This window comes from Mycetomoellerius zeteki, unplaced genomic scaffold (genome assembly GCF_001594055.1).
Source record: "Mycetomoellerius zeteki isolate Tzet28-1 unplaced genomic scaffold, Tzet1.0 scaffold155, whole genome shotgun sequence".
Classification (NCBI taxonomy): Eukaryota; Metazoa; Arthropoda; class Insecta; order Hymenoptera; family Formicidae; genus Mycetomoellerius; species Mycetomoellerius zeteki.
This window is the reverse complement of record NW_017256500.1, coordinates 1,072,142-1,090,982: the sequence shown is the minus strand read 5'-3', so window position 1 is coordinate 1,090,982 and position 18,841 is coordinate 1,072,142. Positions and strand designations below refer to the sequence as shown.

The 18,841-nt window shown below is 33.5% G+C and overlaps 3 protein-coding genes across 3 annotated transcripts in view; 1 reads left to right on the top strand and 2 right to left on the bottom strand.

Annotated features, from left to right (window-relative positions):
• for (cGMP-dependent protein kinase for) overlaps window positions 1-10,970 on the bottom strand; it is a 47,514-nt gene extending 36,544 nt beyond the window's left edge. The window contains exon 1 of the mRNA XM_018445019.1: window positions 10,010-10,970. Within this exon, the coding sequence (XP_018300521.1) occupies window positions 10,010-10,557 (548 nt within the window). The 5' untranslated portion in view covers window positions 10,558-10,970. The remainder of the gene's footprint in view (window positions 1-10,009) is intronic.
• Window positions 10,971-11,341: 371 nt separating this feature from the next.
• LOC108720847 (protein TAPT1 homolog) lies at window positions 11,342-14,762 on the bottom strand. The gene is made up of 7 exons (XM_018445087.1): window positions 14,263-14,762; window positions 13,308-13,462; window positions 13,097-13,194; window positions 12,684-13,024; window positions 12,486-12,583; window positions 12,202-12,417; window positions 11,342-12,008 (listed from the first exon to the last, which is right to left on the bottom strand). The coding sequence occupies exons 1-7, from the start codon at window positions 14,453-14,455 to the stop codon at window positions 11,424-11,426; spliced, it is 1,686 nt and encodes a 561-aa protein (XP_018300589.1). The 5' UTR covers window positions 14,456-14,762; the 3' UTR covers window positions 11,342-11,423.
• Window positions 14,706-18,807, top strand: l(2)41Ab (lethal (2) 41Ab). The gene is made up of 9 exons (XM_018445086.1): window positions 14,706-14,764; window positions 15,315-15,589; window positions 15,698-16,320; window positions 16,514-16,757; window positions 16,879-17,289; window positions 17,366-17,887; window positions 17,967-18,257; window positions 18,318-18,476; window positions 18,580-18,807. The coding sequence occupies exons 2-9, from the start codon at window positions 15,359-15,361 to the stop codon at window positions 18,805-18,807; spliced, it is 2,709 nt and encodes a 902-aa protein (XP_018300588.1). The 5' UTR covers window positions 14,706-14,764; window positions 15,315-15,358.
• Window positions 18,808-18,841: the final 34 nt, after the last annotated feature.

The window sequence follows — 18,841 nt, the reverse complement described above, 5'->3', positions numbered from 1 at the left end:
TGCAAAATATATAACACAAATTACTAAAGTGACATTTATTAAACACAGCTAATTTAAGAATTTAAGTGTTAAGTGAAAATTTTAGAATATTTTAAATTAAGTTTGGCTCTTGGATCAGAATTATATCAATAAAATCAATTCAAAATCGTTTTAAAACTTTTTTATAATTTTTTATTATTACAATAAAGACAGAAAGTGTGAAAATAACACTGCGTTTATAATATTTATAATATTTTAACTTTGTCATATCTCGTCTTAATAATGCTGCGTTATAGATTCTAAATTTTTCGTACGTACTTATTTAATAGAATTTATGCCCTTCACTTCATAATGTTAAATCCATAATGTCAAGTTATACTTATTGTTATTATACCTATTTGAGTTATTTTCTTATCATTTCTATAGATCGTAATTGAGCGTGTTCAATATTAATTTAACTAATACAATAACAAGGGAGTTAAACAATTTAATTCAAGAAAATGTATTAAAATTGACTGAAATTTAACTTATTATTTACTGATACACATATTAATATGATCTGTTTATTTTGAAACTAATTACAGAAATGGATTGATTTATATTTTGGCACACATAAAAGTTAAAAATAACAAAATGTTATTTAACTCAAAGGATTGAATTACTGTCGCTTCTTTGATATCTAAGTGATTTCATCAGTTCAAGTGAATCATAAACGTGAAAAATGATCTCATAAAAAAATTGCAGGAAAAGATTCATCAACGAGAAGCTATATTTAGAACACTTGTAGCATATTCATTTGAAGAATAAATAGCACGGAACTTTTTAAATTTCAGAAAACCGCTCAAACCTTCTTCTGCAATACATTGTGCAACCATAATAATTACTGATATAAACGCAATATCAAACACACAATGCGCTACGTAGGATGACTATTCTAACGCGGCAATTACGCAGTAACGTTACGTTCAATATACACAGTTAGACGATTACCTCGCTAATAATAAGATTGTTTAAACACACTGATGTTTAAACTCGCGTTGACAGTCATTTATATCGTCAAATGTATTATCGATCCACGAAGGTGTCACTTTAATTCCAATTCGTGTTGAGAGAAATTGTGCAGTCAGATTAATTTTGATTACTTTAACTTTTTGTAAAAACACAGTACAAACACAAATGTATATAATCTTTCTTCGCGGCAACATAAAAAAACATATTTCTCTATCTTCAATATAGGCAAAGTTGTATAAAAATCACATGTCCGCTTAAGATTGCAAGATATTGTCGGTGGATAAGGCCGACAAAGATAGGCCTTTTTTTTATCTAAGAACAACTTTGAAATATGGCAAAGCGATAGGTGAAAGGAATAAGCATGAAGCAACCGACTTCTAAGGCGCAACAGGTGTTAATGTCATCTTCTCCACCCTATACTTTCCCTTTTAATACACGCCTCTCTTAAGATTGAAAAGAATTTTTTTATCTATGATAATAACAAAATCGAAATGTTATGTACGTAAAAAAGATAAAATCGAAGGGCTAACTATGTCCGAAATATTTTCACGATAAAAAGATATACGACATCGTATAAAAATTTTAGATCTTTTGATATCTCAAAAAAAAAAAAAATAATTTTTAGAGTACAGATATCTGTATAATTTGCGATTGCATGATCAAACTGGACATAAAATTGAAAATAACTATATGTTTAACGTTTTTAATACATAAAAATTTAACATTTAATCGTACAGATTAAAGACTCGTAAAATGACCGTTTCATATTTGTATAATTTATTTTATAATTCGTTGGAACAATTATTTAACGACACATAAATAATGGAGGTAGTAGCTCGAATTTCGAAAGTTATTTAATTGATCGCGTTCAACCACGCCCTTGTGCATGAATCAACACGCGATAAAAAGAAATCGCAATGTATGCATTGATCCACGATGAAAGGACTTGCATAATAAGCGGTAGCGAGTTTAAAATTAGCTTCTGCTTCTGACCTGTGCTTCGTTTTTCTTCGCTGTTAAATTAATGGAATCGAATTTCAATTGTCAAGAAATGAGTGCACAATAATGCGAGCAAATTTTTTCGTTTTCTTACCTTACGATCGATGAGATAAAGCGTTACGTTATTCCCGGAACGTCTGCGATAACAATACACGTCAACCCAGAAATTCCATAATAGGCAAACAAAGAAAATGCGAAAACACGATACGGATAAATAAATAGAAAAATTCAATTTTTCAACAATGTGTCTGTACATTCTGCAAGCCCAATTCGTACGAAAACGTCATTAAACAATATTACAACACTGTTATATAAAGTGACGTACTTAAAAAATTCTATTCTAGCGTTTATATAATAGATCATTATTTATGGAGCATGTGCAATTGCCTTCTAGCCGTGTAATTCGAACCATCATTAGAATTTACTACAGAAAACTCAAAGTATTACATGCCACGCAACATTTGTTTCCCATGGCACCCATTAGAATCATCCAATAAAAGATAATGCGAGGGTATGAGCAGTCAAGTTCACTGAGGCTAAGCCCATTAAAATAAACCGATTTTTTTAATTTTCTAATAATTTAATATGATATCGTTTGATTGCAATTTCCGATGTTATATTATTGTATTCTTTATTTCGATGTATTCAGTGTCGCAGCAAAAGAACACGTCATACATTATTTTTTTAAACAGAACTATATTTTTTTAAACAGAGCTATTTTTTAAATTGCGCATTTTTAATAATGATAAGAAATAGTTATTTCTCAAAAACTGAAAAAATAAAATTAGAAAATATATCGTTAATACTTTGAGATTGTATGTCAAAATTTACTACAATTTTCTGCTCTTAAGTTTAATTACTTTGAGCGATTTTTAATTGATTGAAGCAATCAATTAAAGATTATTACAATTTGTCTAAATTATTAAAGATACACAATTAATAGAAATTGATGATTATAAAACCCAATGTGAGTATAGATAAATGATGCAAAAAACTCGTTATTTCATGTTAAAATTAAAATCTCTTTACTTCTCTCTTGTTTTATTTATCCTTCTATCTACCTATCTGATCGACCATCACTGAAACAAACTAATGATTGCAATTACCATAATTTAACTATAATTTTCAGTATCATTTTCAGTAGTATCATTTTAACTACATATTTTTAGTAGAGTCATAAATACATATCTAATTATTACTAACATTATAGCATTAATAATTATAAAAAGGAAGTTCATAACCATAATTATTTTATGAATTATAGTCAGAAATACCAAACACCTTTCTCTCAATGTACCTGTCTATCCATCCATCTATCTTTTAAATTTAATGTGTCTAGAAAAGGCACGGTCCGGGAAGCGTTAAATGTCAATTGCAAGTTTCTCATAGGAGAAGACATTCATGTTACTAATTTCCATGGCGCGACCTGTATAGAAACCTGCTGCCGGCGCCGCCTTCGAACGCGGAACGTAAATTCGCAAAGCCGAGCACGAGCTTCTAATGCCGGCTCTAATACTCACGCCACGTGTCAATACACCTACGTGTGTGCGAACGCGCATTATGTGCATGTATGCAGCGTAAATCCGAACACAAGTATGAGCGCGAGCGCTAAAAGGAGCAACGAAATAAACATGAAATATAAAATCGCGACGATATATTATCATTATTATTTTCCAAGTATTTTCTTTTTCAATCGCAGTGCAATTCAAACTTCAATTCATCGGAAGAAGAAAATATTTGTGATTATCATAATTTGCTATGTTTCTCTGTGTTCTCTCTCTAGACAAAAAATTAATATTTTGCCAAATCATAGTAATGTAATAACAATAGATTGCGCATTTCTTTGATGTTATCACTATCAATTTGGAAAGAATGAGACAGTTTGAAGCATATTGCTGTCTCTAAAATATCAAATTGAAGACAGATGCTGACCAATGCAGCACAGAAGCCTCCAGTAACATTGATGCAACGTTGCAATATTATAATATTAATAGAATATTGCAGAAAGAGATCTTAAATTTTAATTAATATTTAATAATTATTTTGTATATATTTATAGTGCTAACTAAATATTTAAATAAATATTTACTCAATAAAATGAAATGATAATTAAATTAAATTAATAGTTCTTATGCTAAATAAATATATCTTTATATTTAGTAAATATTTAGTCAAGTCAAACAAATGATTTCTAATCTTATTATGATTTATTAAAATTTAGTATATGTTTTTCAGTGTGCTGCAAGAATGATTTGTGCTGCACATGTGATACACTGATATGTTCTAAGCACAGAAGCTAAAATCAGAAAATGCGCAATTTATACCGCAATTTATATAATAAGCACTTTGGACGGTCCATATAATATCAGTATCAATAAATATTGACACATGCCAACAATTATTAGTCGCGTGTAGCTAATATTGATGGATGTAAAATCTTGACGATGATCCGGAATTCTTCTCAAGTATCGGTATTCTCTTAACAAATGATATCCCCTATCGTAAATTGATATTGATGCTCGAAAATTGAAAAATCATCGTCAATAATGTATCAATATTTGTTAGGCTGACAATATTATTAACTGTCTATAAAGGTCTGTAATGTATGTACATAATGTCGTAAGGTATATAAAACTGTACTGAAATGTTGTCAATAATCCTGATCATGTGAGGTTGTAAAAATATTTATATGTACTATTAATATTACTGATTCAATTGGTCTGTTTTCTGTTCCTGCACTAGACTGCACTAGAACTCTCTTTCTCGCTTTCGTTAACTATCAAACATACATCTATCTCACTTTAAGTTCCAAAAGTGTACACTAGTTCAGCTACAGAAAACAGACCTAATATTACTGGTTAGTATTACTAATCGTGTAAAATCCGCATTACGTCTATGCGACAAACACAATTGATACACGCCGACGTTGCTCATTCCACGCTCATTCATGCTTTTTTTACTTCTTTCGATTAAGACCTTTTTGATTCAAGTTGCTCGAAGTTGGGGGGCTAGGGTGAAGTTGGCCCCCCCCAAATGTTTTTTGAATAACTTTTAAACTGAAAGTGTGCAAACAAAAATTCGAAATGTGCATACATGTGCAAACGATGAGCAATCGAATGAGCTATAGAAACTTTATTTTTTTTATGTTAGGGGTTAACTTCACGGCGGTGCTTCTTTTAATCTGTTTATGTTCACGCGTTCGTGCTGATACGGATCCATTTGTTTTTTAAGCGTGCTTGCGCGATTTTACGTGATATGTCGTGCCCACGCACCATCGAAGTCACGAAACATGTTCACGTTGCGATTTACTTCGCTCCGCGGCCTGATATTACGATACACGAAATACGCCCGATACGACTGCAATGTCCCTCGTAAACCGAGATGTTCGAGTAACGATAAAACAAATATATTTTACGCCCACAAACAACCTTTCTCTTTTTCTCCTTCTCATAGATATAGATATTAAAAATAATTGAACAAAGTGTGTGTGATCGTTCCAACGTCGCGCAATGGCTTTTAAAATTTAAATTACACATTACGTAACTCTCGTCGTACGTTATCGTCATCATTACCTCTCAATATAGAATTTATGAATCTGAAAATAACACGACAGGTTTTTGATTTGACCTTACAATGTCGTTCGATATAGCAATCGGCTGTAATCGTTCGATAATTGAAAGCTAAACGATTTTGACATATCAAGTTTTAGATGCAAAAAAATCGCGAAATTTATCATTCAGTATAATTTTCTCTCGCCATTTCCCTTTTTCACAAATATATTAATATTTGTAATTTGATAGACTTTTGATTCGGAGGTTGACCAAGTACATTTTAATTGTGTTTTACGTATTTAGGGCAGGGTTGATAGAAATCATGTTTTTTTTAAAAAGAACAAAACATTGTGTTTTTTTTATTCAAAATATGTTTTTAATGTTTTAAACATGTTTTAAACAATATTTAAAAAAAACATGTTTAAAACATGTTTAAAACAGTTTAAAACATGTTTTTTTAAATATTGTTTAAAATATGTTTAATTTTAGTTAAACTACTTATTTAATTTTATTTACATTTTATTTACATTTATTTAATTATTTACATTATTAAAACATCTGATATTTATAGGTTATTCTTATTTTAATTAATTTCAAGATCATCTTAAGATCTTAAGAATGAGATATTTTTCGATTGTGACCGGATTTTCACAGTTTTTAGTGTTTCCAGCGACCCCTTTGTTAATAGTTAAAATGCTTTCGACCGTTTTAATAATCATCGGTGAATTCGGTGATATAATAGTTTATACACAGTAAAGTACGCAATAGACTAGGAATAGAAAAAGCATCAAAGTTGGTATCTATTATGAAAAGTTTAAATTCTAAAAATTCAGAATAAGTCAAAAATAAATATAAACTATTGCCAAATTAGTTTTTAAATCAAGATTTTGGGTTTTTAATTTTATTCAATTTTTGTTTTTATGTAACAGATTAACAGAGAAAGAAAGTATATATATATATATAATATATTAAAAATATATAAATATTTATGATAAGGCCATTACGGTCTAGCGGGGATCTTGGATACTTCTAATATAATTAACGTGTGAATTTATGTACCGACGTTATATATGCATCAAAAATGGTTAGATTGTTTGTCAATTTAACTCGTGATATTACTGCGGTAGTTTTGCGTTGTAAGTCTGAAGGATTTTCGGCACGCATAAAAATCTACATTCGCAGTATATAAATTCACATGTTAATTATATTAGAATTATTAGAAGCATCCAAGTTCCCCGCTAGACCGTAATGGCCTTATCATTAATATTTAGTTTGAAATTCTCATGGTTCAATGTTATTTAATATATATAAATATGTTCATGCTTACATTATATAAAAAAAAAAGTATATTATTATATACAAATGTATAAAGATATTATTAGCCTAAAATTCGTATTTCCTTATTTTCCTTTTAAAAAACACGATTTAAACACTTGTTTTAAACATGTTTAAAATCTGTTCAAAACATATGTTTGTTTAAAACAGTACAGTGTATAAAACATATTTTAAACATTTGTTTTAAATACAAATGTTTTAAACATAACAACCCTGATTTAGGGTCAAAATGAAAAAAACACCAAAGTAAATCTATCACTATATATTTCCAATTAAATTTCATGAATTCTAATTGAAAATCGCAGTCTAAGGTTTCTAGTAAAGAGGCATTTCTCAGGAACAAAGATATATTTAGCGAGAGATATTGTTAATTAAAAGATAGCGACGTGATATCTCTCGAAAAGCATCGAAGATAAGGCCAGTCGGAAGTAATCGGATGCCCACGAGCGAAAGTGTGTACTTTGGCGCGCAGCGGGACGCGAAAGCATATAATTTTAGAGCGAAGGAGAAAGGTCCGGGGGCTCTTTCGAGTCGCACGCATGAAAACGCACGAGATGACGGCGACGGCGAGGACGGGTCACATGGCGAACGCGGCCGCACATCGTCAACACGGTCGAGAGACCGGTGCAGTGCCTCGCGCGTGCAATTTGTGCGCCCGCGCCGTTCGCGATCGCGTAGCAAATAAAGTCGTTGACACTGCGACATAGACAATGCGACCGGCGCGACGACGAGAATGAAGGTGCTAAATATCGAAGATTGAAGCCGGCGGATTCAATCGTTATCGCGAACGCGGTCACGCTCGGGAAAATAATCACGGGCATAAAGGAGCCTGCGAGGGTCGCTTTTGCATATCTATAGCGAGGAAACTCGCTAACGTTTCAAAAATTATCTATTACTGTACTTTCAACTAATTGCAAGTTTACACATGGATTCCAACTGAGAATCGCATGTGTGTGAGCCAAGATTGAGACTGAAAACGCATCTCTTTCTAAACATATCAAATTTGTCTCGCTGACTAAGTATAATTCTGCGTGGAATCTTCCACACTTCTGGCTGTTTTTTATGTATCAGATATCAAAATGAGATAAAAGGAAGTCTATTATTTTATACTTTTAATTAATTTTACATGGATTCTAACTGAGAATCGCAGTCCAAAGTTGTGAAGACGACTGTCCTTCTAGACGTCTCAAATTTGTTTTGCTGACCAAATATAATTCTGCATGAAATTCTTCACACTTTTGGCTGCGTTTTGTGTGTCAAAGTGAGAAATGCCAAAGTAAATCTATTACTATACTTTCAATTAACTTTATATAGATTCTAATTGAGAATCGCAAGGTTGTTGCTAAAGACGCATCTCTTTCTAGACATCAAATTTGTGGCACTGACCAAATATAATTTTGCATGAAATTCTTCATTTGTAGCACAAAAATTTTTAGCTGCGTTTTACATATTAGGTGTCAAAATAAGAAATGCCAAAGTAAGCCTTTATTCTATACTTTCAACTAATTTTATATGAAATAATTTTATATGAAATAAATGATAACGTCGTCGAAGATACATGTCTCTCCAATATATAATATATCATGGCTTACCTTTTATTATATATAACTTAGTTAATTTTGCGTTTTCCTCTCGGCGTCTGACTTACATCATTACGACAAATCAAGATTGTAGAATTTTGAAAAGTGAGTTGAGATCACCTTTACGTCATTCAAGTGATACCTTTACATATGAACCGCACATAATAGCGAATACGAAATAACCGACGTTTTTACTGGATATTATAATTTGACCGAATATTCCGATAATTTATGTAATTTTGTTTGTGTTTACATTGAAAATGACCCGATCGGCGTCGAAACGTTTGTATGATTATTAAATATTCTTTATGTCGTAACTGGCTCTACGTAACGTAGCCCTACTTTTATTTATTGAATTATTAATTTTATATGAATTCTGACTGAGAATTCCAATCAGTCCAAAGTTATGACTAGTGAAGATACACGTCTTTCTAGACATCTCAAATTTATTTTGTTGATCAAGTATAATTCTGCAAGAAATTCTTTACACTTTCGTGTTTTATATAGGCGTCAAAATGAGAAGTGCTAAATCTATTAGGTTGGTACAAAAAAACGTCGGTTTTCGGTATTATAAAATAGTTGGTTTTTCTTTTCCAATATATTCTATTATATTTTTAAAAAATTAGCGATTATATTGATAAAGCGAAGTTTCAGCTTTAAGAATCTATATTTTTTTATCGCAATATAATGATTTTTAACGGAGTTATGAGCAATTAAAGTCCGAATGCTACTTTTACTTAATCCGCGAGTAACTCAGGAACAAAAAATTGTAGGAACATTATTAAAAAATGATTTTGTAAGGAAAACTTCAATTTTTTACGATAGATAGTAAAAAATTTTCTCGATTTTTTGGGGAGCACCTATAAAGTACCTATAAAGTAACAGACCTATAAAGTGAAAAGAAATTTTTTCATTTTTTTCAGCTGGTAGTTTTCTATATGTAAAAATTATCAAACTCACATAAACTCAAAAAACATAGTAAGTTTTTGAAAGTAGTTTTCAAGCTTAATTATATATATAAAATCCTTTTTTAAATTTAAATTTTGTTCATTTTTAACGAAGTTTACGACTGCTCTTAGTAGCGATACAAAAAACCGACGAATTTTTTTTACACCAATCTAATATTATTATCTATATTACTTTTAACTAACTTTATATAGATTCTAACTGAGAATCGTAGTTTACGGTTGCGGCTAATGAAAACTCTCATTAGCCACCAAAAATCATGCTCTTTCTGCACGTATCAAATTTAATCCGCTAGCCAAGTATAATTTTGCGTGAAATTTTCCACACTTTTGGCTGCGTTTTGTATAGGTGTCAAAGTGAGAAATGCCAAAGTAAGCAACGGAGCCAGAGTTATCGTCGAGCTGGAGCGTCGCAATGACACGTTTGACGTGGGTTAAAGATAGCGTTGATTTAAATTCATTCGAAGAATTCGTGGGGCGCGTGCAAGGTGCGCGCAAGAAGAAAAGAATAAAAAGAAGGGACAATGCGCGGGCGCGCTCACGCGAGCCGCGAGCAACAAGTAGAAAAACAGTGCCGCGTGGTACCAACCTGTCGCTCTTGTCGACCACCGCGAGAGGCGCGAGCTCCTGGAGCGGTGGCTCCGCGGATATGCCCTGGGCACGGTCGCGGGTACGCGGCTTCGTCGGCGTGAGCGGGGGCGCCGCGCTGAACGGCAGGATACTCAGGAACTTGTCCAGGTGGCTGCGCAGCTCCTGGATCTGGGCATCGCGACAACAGACGACGGTTTCGAGTTCGGCGATCCTCTCGTCCTTGATACGCAACAGCTCCTGGAGTTCCCTGAGGGTGCCCATCGCGGTACCTCCGCCGGCACCGACGTGGAGCGGCACTTGGGTGATTTGCGTGATGGTAGCGGTCGTGGCGACGGTGCCGATGCCGCCGTCAACGGCCGCGGTGTCCGTCGGCAGCTGCGTCGATGCACCGGCGACTGCGACGGCGGCAGCGGTGGCGGCGACGTCGTCCTCCTCGTCGGCGCACGATTGCTGCGACGACAAGAAGCACAGCGAGTCGAAACACACGCGCATAGACACGCAGGCGTCGCAGCCGATGGGCACTCGGTATTTCGTACCCTCGTCCATTCAACTTGTTGTGGTGCGCGAGTGAGGAGGAGCCATACGCGGAGCGTCGCGACCGGGACCTGACGAGGACGTCGTCAGTCGTTACTATCGCGCGAATTCGTGATACGCGGCTCCCGAAGAGCGGCGGACCGAACGTCCTCCACCGCCTCCGCGACGTCCCGCGTCCCGTTGGTCCCGTGCTTCTCGGTCGAACGAGAGAGCGAGCGATTGCGCGGAGTGGGAGAGAAAAGGACCGAGCGAGAGAAAGGGAGAGAGAAAGAGGAACGATGATTGGACGGAGACGGGATTTGGAATTGGAGAGGGAGGAAAAGCGCGACAGGGAGGCGAAACTATTCGTGCGTCGCGCCACTGCGCGCCACTCGTCACACGCTCGTCGACAGACTGATGTAGGTATAACGAACTCTTGGAATCAATTAAATTAGTTGTATCCATCCTGAATCCTGCTTGCTGTGAGTAAGAACGAGAACTTCATACTCGATCATCGATAAGATAGAAAAGAAAAATATGACTTATATTTACTTTTATGTAACATTTCTTATATAACGTCTTTTTATAACTCACTTTTTCATAACTTCGACATTTTGATAAAATTACGATTAAAAATTATAATAAAGACTATTGAATATAAAAAAAATTGCGAATAAACCGTATTTTATATATAGTTATATACATATAACAGATGTTTAAGAATAAATTTAATAATAAATGGTAACCAAATTTATTACTCTTACATAAATACCTTAATACTTAAATATTGCAAAAAAACATCCATATAGTATCTGTGCATGTATATATGTACAACGAAATATGTACAATTTACAAATAAAAAAAAAATCATTACATTTTAATCGCGCTATTGAGATTTGTCATTGCGGAAGAAGGGGTTCGCTTCCTGTCCTTGACACAGTTTTCGTGACGTTCGTGAGCTCCTCAAAATTACACTGAAGTTTCTCACTTTTCTGCGTCTCTTCCGGCTCCAGAAACGCCTCGTTCAAACAAACATTGTTCAAGCTGACGGCGCTATTTGAAAAGATAGCCGTGCCAAGATTTGGATTTTTCATATCGACACTGTTGGCACGATTCTTCGACGGAGACTTCGTGGGAACGTCTTCTTTATCAGGTTGCGTATGCGACGACATTATGTCGCACGCCTTTCCAAGAATGATTAAACTGTTCAATATACGAAGAGATACTAATACAAGGTAAGCTAATAATAGAAGTATGATGTTAGCGGGTCTCGCGGATGGCGTCAGGGTCGTACATAATACACGAGCTATGGCGACTCCAAGAGGAAGAGGTATAAAGCCCATTCGCCGCGCAACCAAGTCTGAGGGATCCGAGAATGCCGTCTCTCGACGTGTCTGTGCCATGTCATAAGCCAAACTCACGGTATAATCTCTGTAGACGGTCGAAGGCAGCTCGTTGAAACGTGTGATGAACGCATGTTTCACCTTTACAGAAATACAGTGGAGATGATTTTGTGCAATTTACACAAGATTTGTTAATAATAAGCAAACGAGAAATTATAAATGATAAAAATGATCCAAATTTAGTCGTTTAGTGTTATAAACAATCCTAGTTCGATGTTTGGTCGAATATCTTTCTCGTTTGCATTATCCATAATACACAATTTATTTTACAAACCCAATCAACGAGAACTTCTGCCAACAATAACGTCACGCAATCGGGTAACAAGACAGCGAGACGATCGCTATGCCATGCGTATTCTTTCATCGTTTGCAGACTCACTGCAAGAAGCAGCATAATCAGATGGAATCTTTCTCTGACGTCGGCGCAAGATAATTGGAACAAGTTGTTCTTGTCAAACTTCTTGAAAACAGAACCCTTCAATTCTACAAACTAAAAGAACTCCATGTGAAATACTTTATAAAAAAAATGACTACTTTATTTTTCTTAGCGCAACTTACATTGTTGGACATCATAATTGTGAGAAGAGCTTTATTACTGCTGTTAATTGCCACATTTAACGTCGTCGCTTGAAATAATACCAATATGCTGTGTAACACTTTATGGGAAAGCAGTCAAGGTAAACATATCTTGTTGCGGCTTAAATCTATCTCGATCGGATTAATCGTAATGATATATTGTAATTAATTAAAGGATACACACATAAGTGACGGCAAACAGGAGATGCGGTAATGTACCGAAATGTTTTGTACGAGTGGAATTTGAACGTGATTGTGGCTCGGTAGCGGTCCAAAGCAGTGCATCAATAGTATCTTGGCCGAAAGCACTGAAAAGGCGATCTCCTACTTCTAGCATATTATAAAATATATATAGCTTTATAACTGATTGACTCTTAACTAAATGATACATCATGGAGGTGTCCACCTTCCAGGTTGCTACCCAACAACCCACCACTACAATTCCTTTTAACAAATCGCATACTTCAGCTGGACTCAGATATCTTTCCACACTTTTTGCATGATCTTTTTCACTCCTACCCCTAAAAATCAGACCAGTCAACATTTTTAGGTAAACAAATATCTATTATTCTAAATCGATATCTTTTGTATACCTCAGATAGTGTCGTAAAGGTCTTGTAATCACTGCCCACAAAGCCATTGCAAATCTTAGTGGTAAAAATGTATACACAAATAAAAAGGAATCGGCACACTGCAATGACAAAAACAATAAAACATCTAATATGTAATATACTCGATTATTCTAAGAGATTTTAGCTATCCTTCTATTCTCGCGATATTTTTGTTTGTTGCTGTACAGTATACCTGAAGGAATCCATACACCATAAAGTTTTCCACTTCTCTAGGAATTTTCATGAATGAGTAAACCTTCTCTCTTCTTGCGGAAAATCTTTCTTCATCATGCTCCAGCTGATAACCTCTTGTTAATTCTGTCCTCAAAAATTGCATTAACGATACCCCTATAAAAAAAAGCAAATATATTTTTTGAATAAATCAAACATAAATTCAATATTATTTGAACAAACTTTCCCAGATAGCAAGAATTCAAAAGAGTTCGAAAAAAAATTCAGTGATATGTCATCAATTCTGCAAAAAGAATTCTTTTCAGAAAAAGAACTTTTTTGCATCCGAAAACGAGTTCAGAATTGATAACATATCACTGAATTCTTTTTGAACTCTATGTGATATAGAACTTTTCAGTTTTTTTTAGAAATGTTCCAATATAAAAAATCTGAGAAAATTTTGTAAGAAAATTATAAAATTGTACAGAAATTCTGAAAAATTAATATATAAGAATTAAAAAAAATTTGTTCATTAGGACTAATTACTACTTAATAATTAGTAATTGCTGTTACAGCAAAAAGTAGTACGTTAATAATTAATAATACAAAATATTACAAAAAATAGGATTTGTAACAAATATAAATATAAATAGCTTGCTCAAAAAATTTGTAAGGATTGTTTCTTTCACATTTGTTTCTTTCTTTTTTTCATAGTTTCTCATTCGTAGAAAATTTTAAGATATTTTCGTGCATGATTAATATATCTTATCTAATCTATTCATCCATTGGAGATGTCTTGTGTTATGTGTGCGCTGTTGTGTCATCGTTTTTTTCCCTCTTAATTTATATATACATTCCACTGTGCTGTACCGACAATTACCATATCCCTAGCACATTGTATACTAGGTGTATCACACAGTTTTACTTAGGACATCCCCTGGAGAACCGTGTTGTGTCGGATGTTGTCGATTACTTACGTTGCTTCTTCTTCTTCTGCGCATTTTGGCCATCGGATAATTGCGGCCTACAGTGCGTAAGATCCACATTTTCCACGCGCTTGTCGTGACATGACATATGAGTTTTGGACTCGTCAGTACCGCGGAACCTGATCGTCCTTTTCTCCGGCCAACTTTGCTCCATATTCTCATCGCTGACGCGCGCGTTCTGCATCACTATGCCAACGTTAACCCTCAACGTGCGTTCACACAAACTTTGGTCATTCTACAAGCCCGCGACGAATCTCACGACGATCATAGCCGCATCTCGTTCCACGATTGAACTTCGACGCCGCGCTGATCCGAACGAACTGTCACAACACCAACACGGAAACTACGGAGAGACGGCTGGCAAAGTGGCAATTAACGCGCGTCACATACAACGGTGACAGCGCCGACGATGCTCTCTCCGTTAACCACGTAATGTTGATCCGGATTTCTTTTGATCCACACCGATCTGTCTCGGGCGGCTCTATTAAGCCACGTAAGATCATTTGACACCTCCTTTTTTCACTGATACATTTATAAGATCTTTCCGATATGTCATAAATTGTAATTGTCGATAATTTATGTTCTTGTCTTATACCACATGTTGTGGTAAGACGAGATTATCGGAAGTTTAATTATCAACTATCGATAAATAAGATTATCTTGCGAGAACCAATATTTTATGAATTTGTAAAATATTTTATTAAACAAATTATTTTATGTATATTTATTATCTTAATATAGTTATTATTACTTACCTTAATATGCTCAAAAGCTGAGTTTATTCATGAATAAAAAATTGAAGATGTATAATGTATACTATCTCTTTTCTTCATAAATGATGATTTTTTGATGTCTCGCATACATATGCAATTTTATTATGCAATGTCTTTAATTTAAATAAGCCAAACTGTATTAAAACAAGTTCAAATAAAAAAATATTGATTATATATCTTCATGATGATGTGTCATACTCCCTTGACTACGAATTTAATGTGAATCAACAACTCTGATACGAGTCTAAAGCTGTTTTCGTATGATTTCAGGATAGAAGCTTTTTACAAAGAATTGTGTGATACGACATTTCACAATGACTACCTCGATTGCAAATAGCACTTCTGGTCCCTCTAATGATACTGCTAATAATATGGAACTGCCAGGGAGTCAACAAGTCACGAGAAAGTTTTGGATAGATACAAAGTCTTTAAATGTACCAGATGTTTTGGATCCAGATGATTCCTTGATGAAAAAATTCCAAAATGCTCTACGAGAGCATCTTGTTCGTGTCAACAATAAGTTAAATAGCGAAATATTAGAGCTTGTAAGTGCTTGAATCCTTATTTTTTTCTAGACTTAAAGGATTTGTCTGGTAAATAAAAAGAGGCGCAAATGTTATTCTCTTACTAAATATTCATCGCAAATATTTCAGGAGGCTGATATAAAAGCTCTAGAGAAGGAACGTGAAACAGAAGGTTTACAACTGTACTATGCTCAACAGGAAATAGCGCAACAGCAAATGACAATTGAGAAGTATCAAAGCATGATAGTAAATGTGATTTCGCAACGCGAAAAGAAAGATACATGCGTAAAGAATGCCAAAGATGTTCACAAAACTACCCATGTTAAATTATTGGAAGAGAAAAGGAAAGAAGAGAATTGCATGCGCGAATTAGAACAAATCACTGATTTGCAAGCGCAATTCTCAAAATGGCAAACAGAGCTCGAAAATACCTTGATCATTTCTAAACAAGTATCAAAAAAAGATAAGGCAATTCAACGAGATCTAATTACTGAGAAACAGCAGAAAGACTGCATAATATATAAACTCATGGAGGAAGTCTGGAAAATTAAAAACGAGATAGCCAATTTAGACACCCAACTGCAGTTGAAAAATAAAGAAAAAATTCAGATAAATCAGATGATTGCCGATGTTAATATTGATCTAGAAACGTTGCATAAGCAGCATACAAATTTATGCAACGCCTGGAATTCTGTTGTGCTGAATATTACTAATCGGAACAAAGTTTATGAGCAATTAAACACAGAGCGTGAGTACGTAATATATCGATAATCTTTAAAGATTTGAGTGAATAAAATTGTAATGGGAGATAATAAGTTAATGACATACAATAGTATCATAATTCAGTCACATCTATGACTTTAATAGGAAGAAATAATTGTCTTGGTAAAGTTTCCTCTACCATCATTTGCTTATGAAAGACTGCAGCAACGAATATTGTTTCAGGAAAATATGTGAATCTTTTAATACGTTACAAACGGAAATAGAGAAGTTAAAAAAAGAAACTTGTAAGGAAACAGAGAACAATGAGAATCTGACCTCACTGCATATACGAATAGAAGACAATATTCTGAATAATACAAAATTGGTGGAAATCGGAAATGATAAACTTAATAATTTGGAATCTGAATTAGTAAAACTAGCAAAATTTAGTGAACAGGAGCAACGTGAATTTGATTTAGCTCATAATGTATATAGAATTAATGTATACTTATTGAAAAAAAACATTGTTAAATTATTAATTAAAATATATCTCTATAAAAATATTTTTACGCGATTACATTATCATTCATAACAGTCTTGTATTTTAGGAATGGCAATATTTGTTACATGAAGAGGAAGAAATGGATAAAGAATTTACAAAATGTCTGAATAAGCAAAATGAGTTAGAAAAAACAATATATAGCAAACTGGAAGAAAAAGTTGCGCATAACAAAGCGGCGCAATATTTGAATAAATTATTATTGGATTCTAAAGAGTCAATACAAGAACAAGAATTGTTACTAGTAGAAACAGAAAATTCATATGGCAAAAAATTATTGGAATTGGAACAACTTAATTCAAACATATCTTATGAGAAGATGGACCTCGAGGAACTCTTGAAAAATAATAATAAAAAAGAGAAAGAGATAGATGAGATTCAGAAAGAAATCAAGAAGCATGATACAGCAATCGAGAGGAAACAAATAAAAATTGTCAACTTGAACAAAACCATTGAAGAGGTAAGAACATTTTAACAAAAATTTTATTATACGAGAATATTAAATATTAATTATACACCATTATTTCTTCTTACAGATATTATCGCATAGAGAAAATGGAGAAGTTAATCCTCTTGATATGAAAATAAAAACCTTGGAAAAGAATATAGAAGAAATTCAGCAAAATAATCAGAAAGCACAACAATTATGGATTCGCCAAGAAGGATATATGATTACACTGAGTCAACAGAAAGATTTACAATTGCAAGAACTTAATCTTCTTAATAAAGAAATTATGATTATGGAGCAAAAAAATTTGAAACTAGAACATGCTTTGAAAATGCTTGATAAGGAAGATTCAAACATGGAGAGAACATTAAATGTTCTGCAACAAAGAATAGTACAAATAAATTCACAATTAATCGTTCAAAAAGGACTGAAAGAGGAATTAGAAGACAAAAATTCTATTACAAAAATGGAAGGGATACAATCTCTCGAAGATGCAGAATTAAATCTAATAAAGCTGCAAAGCGATTTAAAACGGTTATATGAGGAAAAGGCACTTTTGAAGGATAATCTAGATGCAGTGCAACAAGAAAGTTTATCATGGGAGAAGAAAGTAATATTTTAAACATTAAATATTATATATTTTTATTTGTATCAAGAAAAGTATCATGATTTTTAATTTATGCTTTTAGGTGAAATTAATGCAAGAAGCGATGAAGAAATTGAGAGATGAACGTAGTAATGGTGGCGATATCACAGTGATGAAAAGTGAAATTCATAAAATGGAAATGCGTCTCTCACATTTGCGTAGAGTACAAGAAAAATTGATCCATGATATGGAGTTTTGTGTTGCACGAAGAGATATTATATTAGACAAAGTCATGAGCAAACTTAAAAAAGATCCTAAAGGACAACATAATCAGAAAGTTATATTCCGTAAACGTCTTGCTGATCAAAAGTTAAAGATAAAACAAATCGTGAAGGTAAATCCTAACTTACATTAAGCTTAATTGATGACTCCTCTAATGAAGTGTTTATTATAGGATACAAAAAAGATTGAAAATAGAATATTGGAACTGGAAAATCAAATAAAGGATATAGTAGACAAATGCAACGAATCGCAAACAGCATTGAAAATGATGCAAAGTGATATCCCAAATTTGGATCAAGGGATTACACAAATAGAAGCTATTAAATATCATGTACGTAATATGAATAATTTAGTTCCTCTTAACTTCATAAGATTCAAAATTACTATTTGTTTAACATTAACATCATAACTAAAAAATCTTTTGTTACATGCAGAATTTGCAGACATTAGTTTTTAAACAACGAAAAGCTAAAATGCTACAAGACATTAAAAGTGGCCGATACAAAATGCTTTTCAAGAGTGAAGTTACATTAAGTGAAGAATCCCAAAATGAACAGATTCTTCGTGATTATTTGAAACATGTAATGGAACGAACGAATCAAGATTTCCCTTTATTGAAAAACGATATTCAAAAAATATTTTTGACATTAGAGGTATCATAAATATATTTTAATATACAATTATTAAAAAAACAGA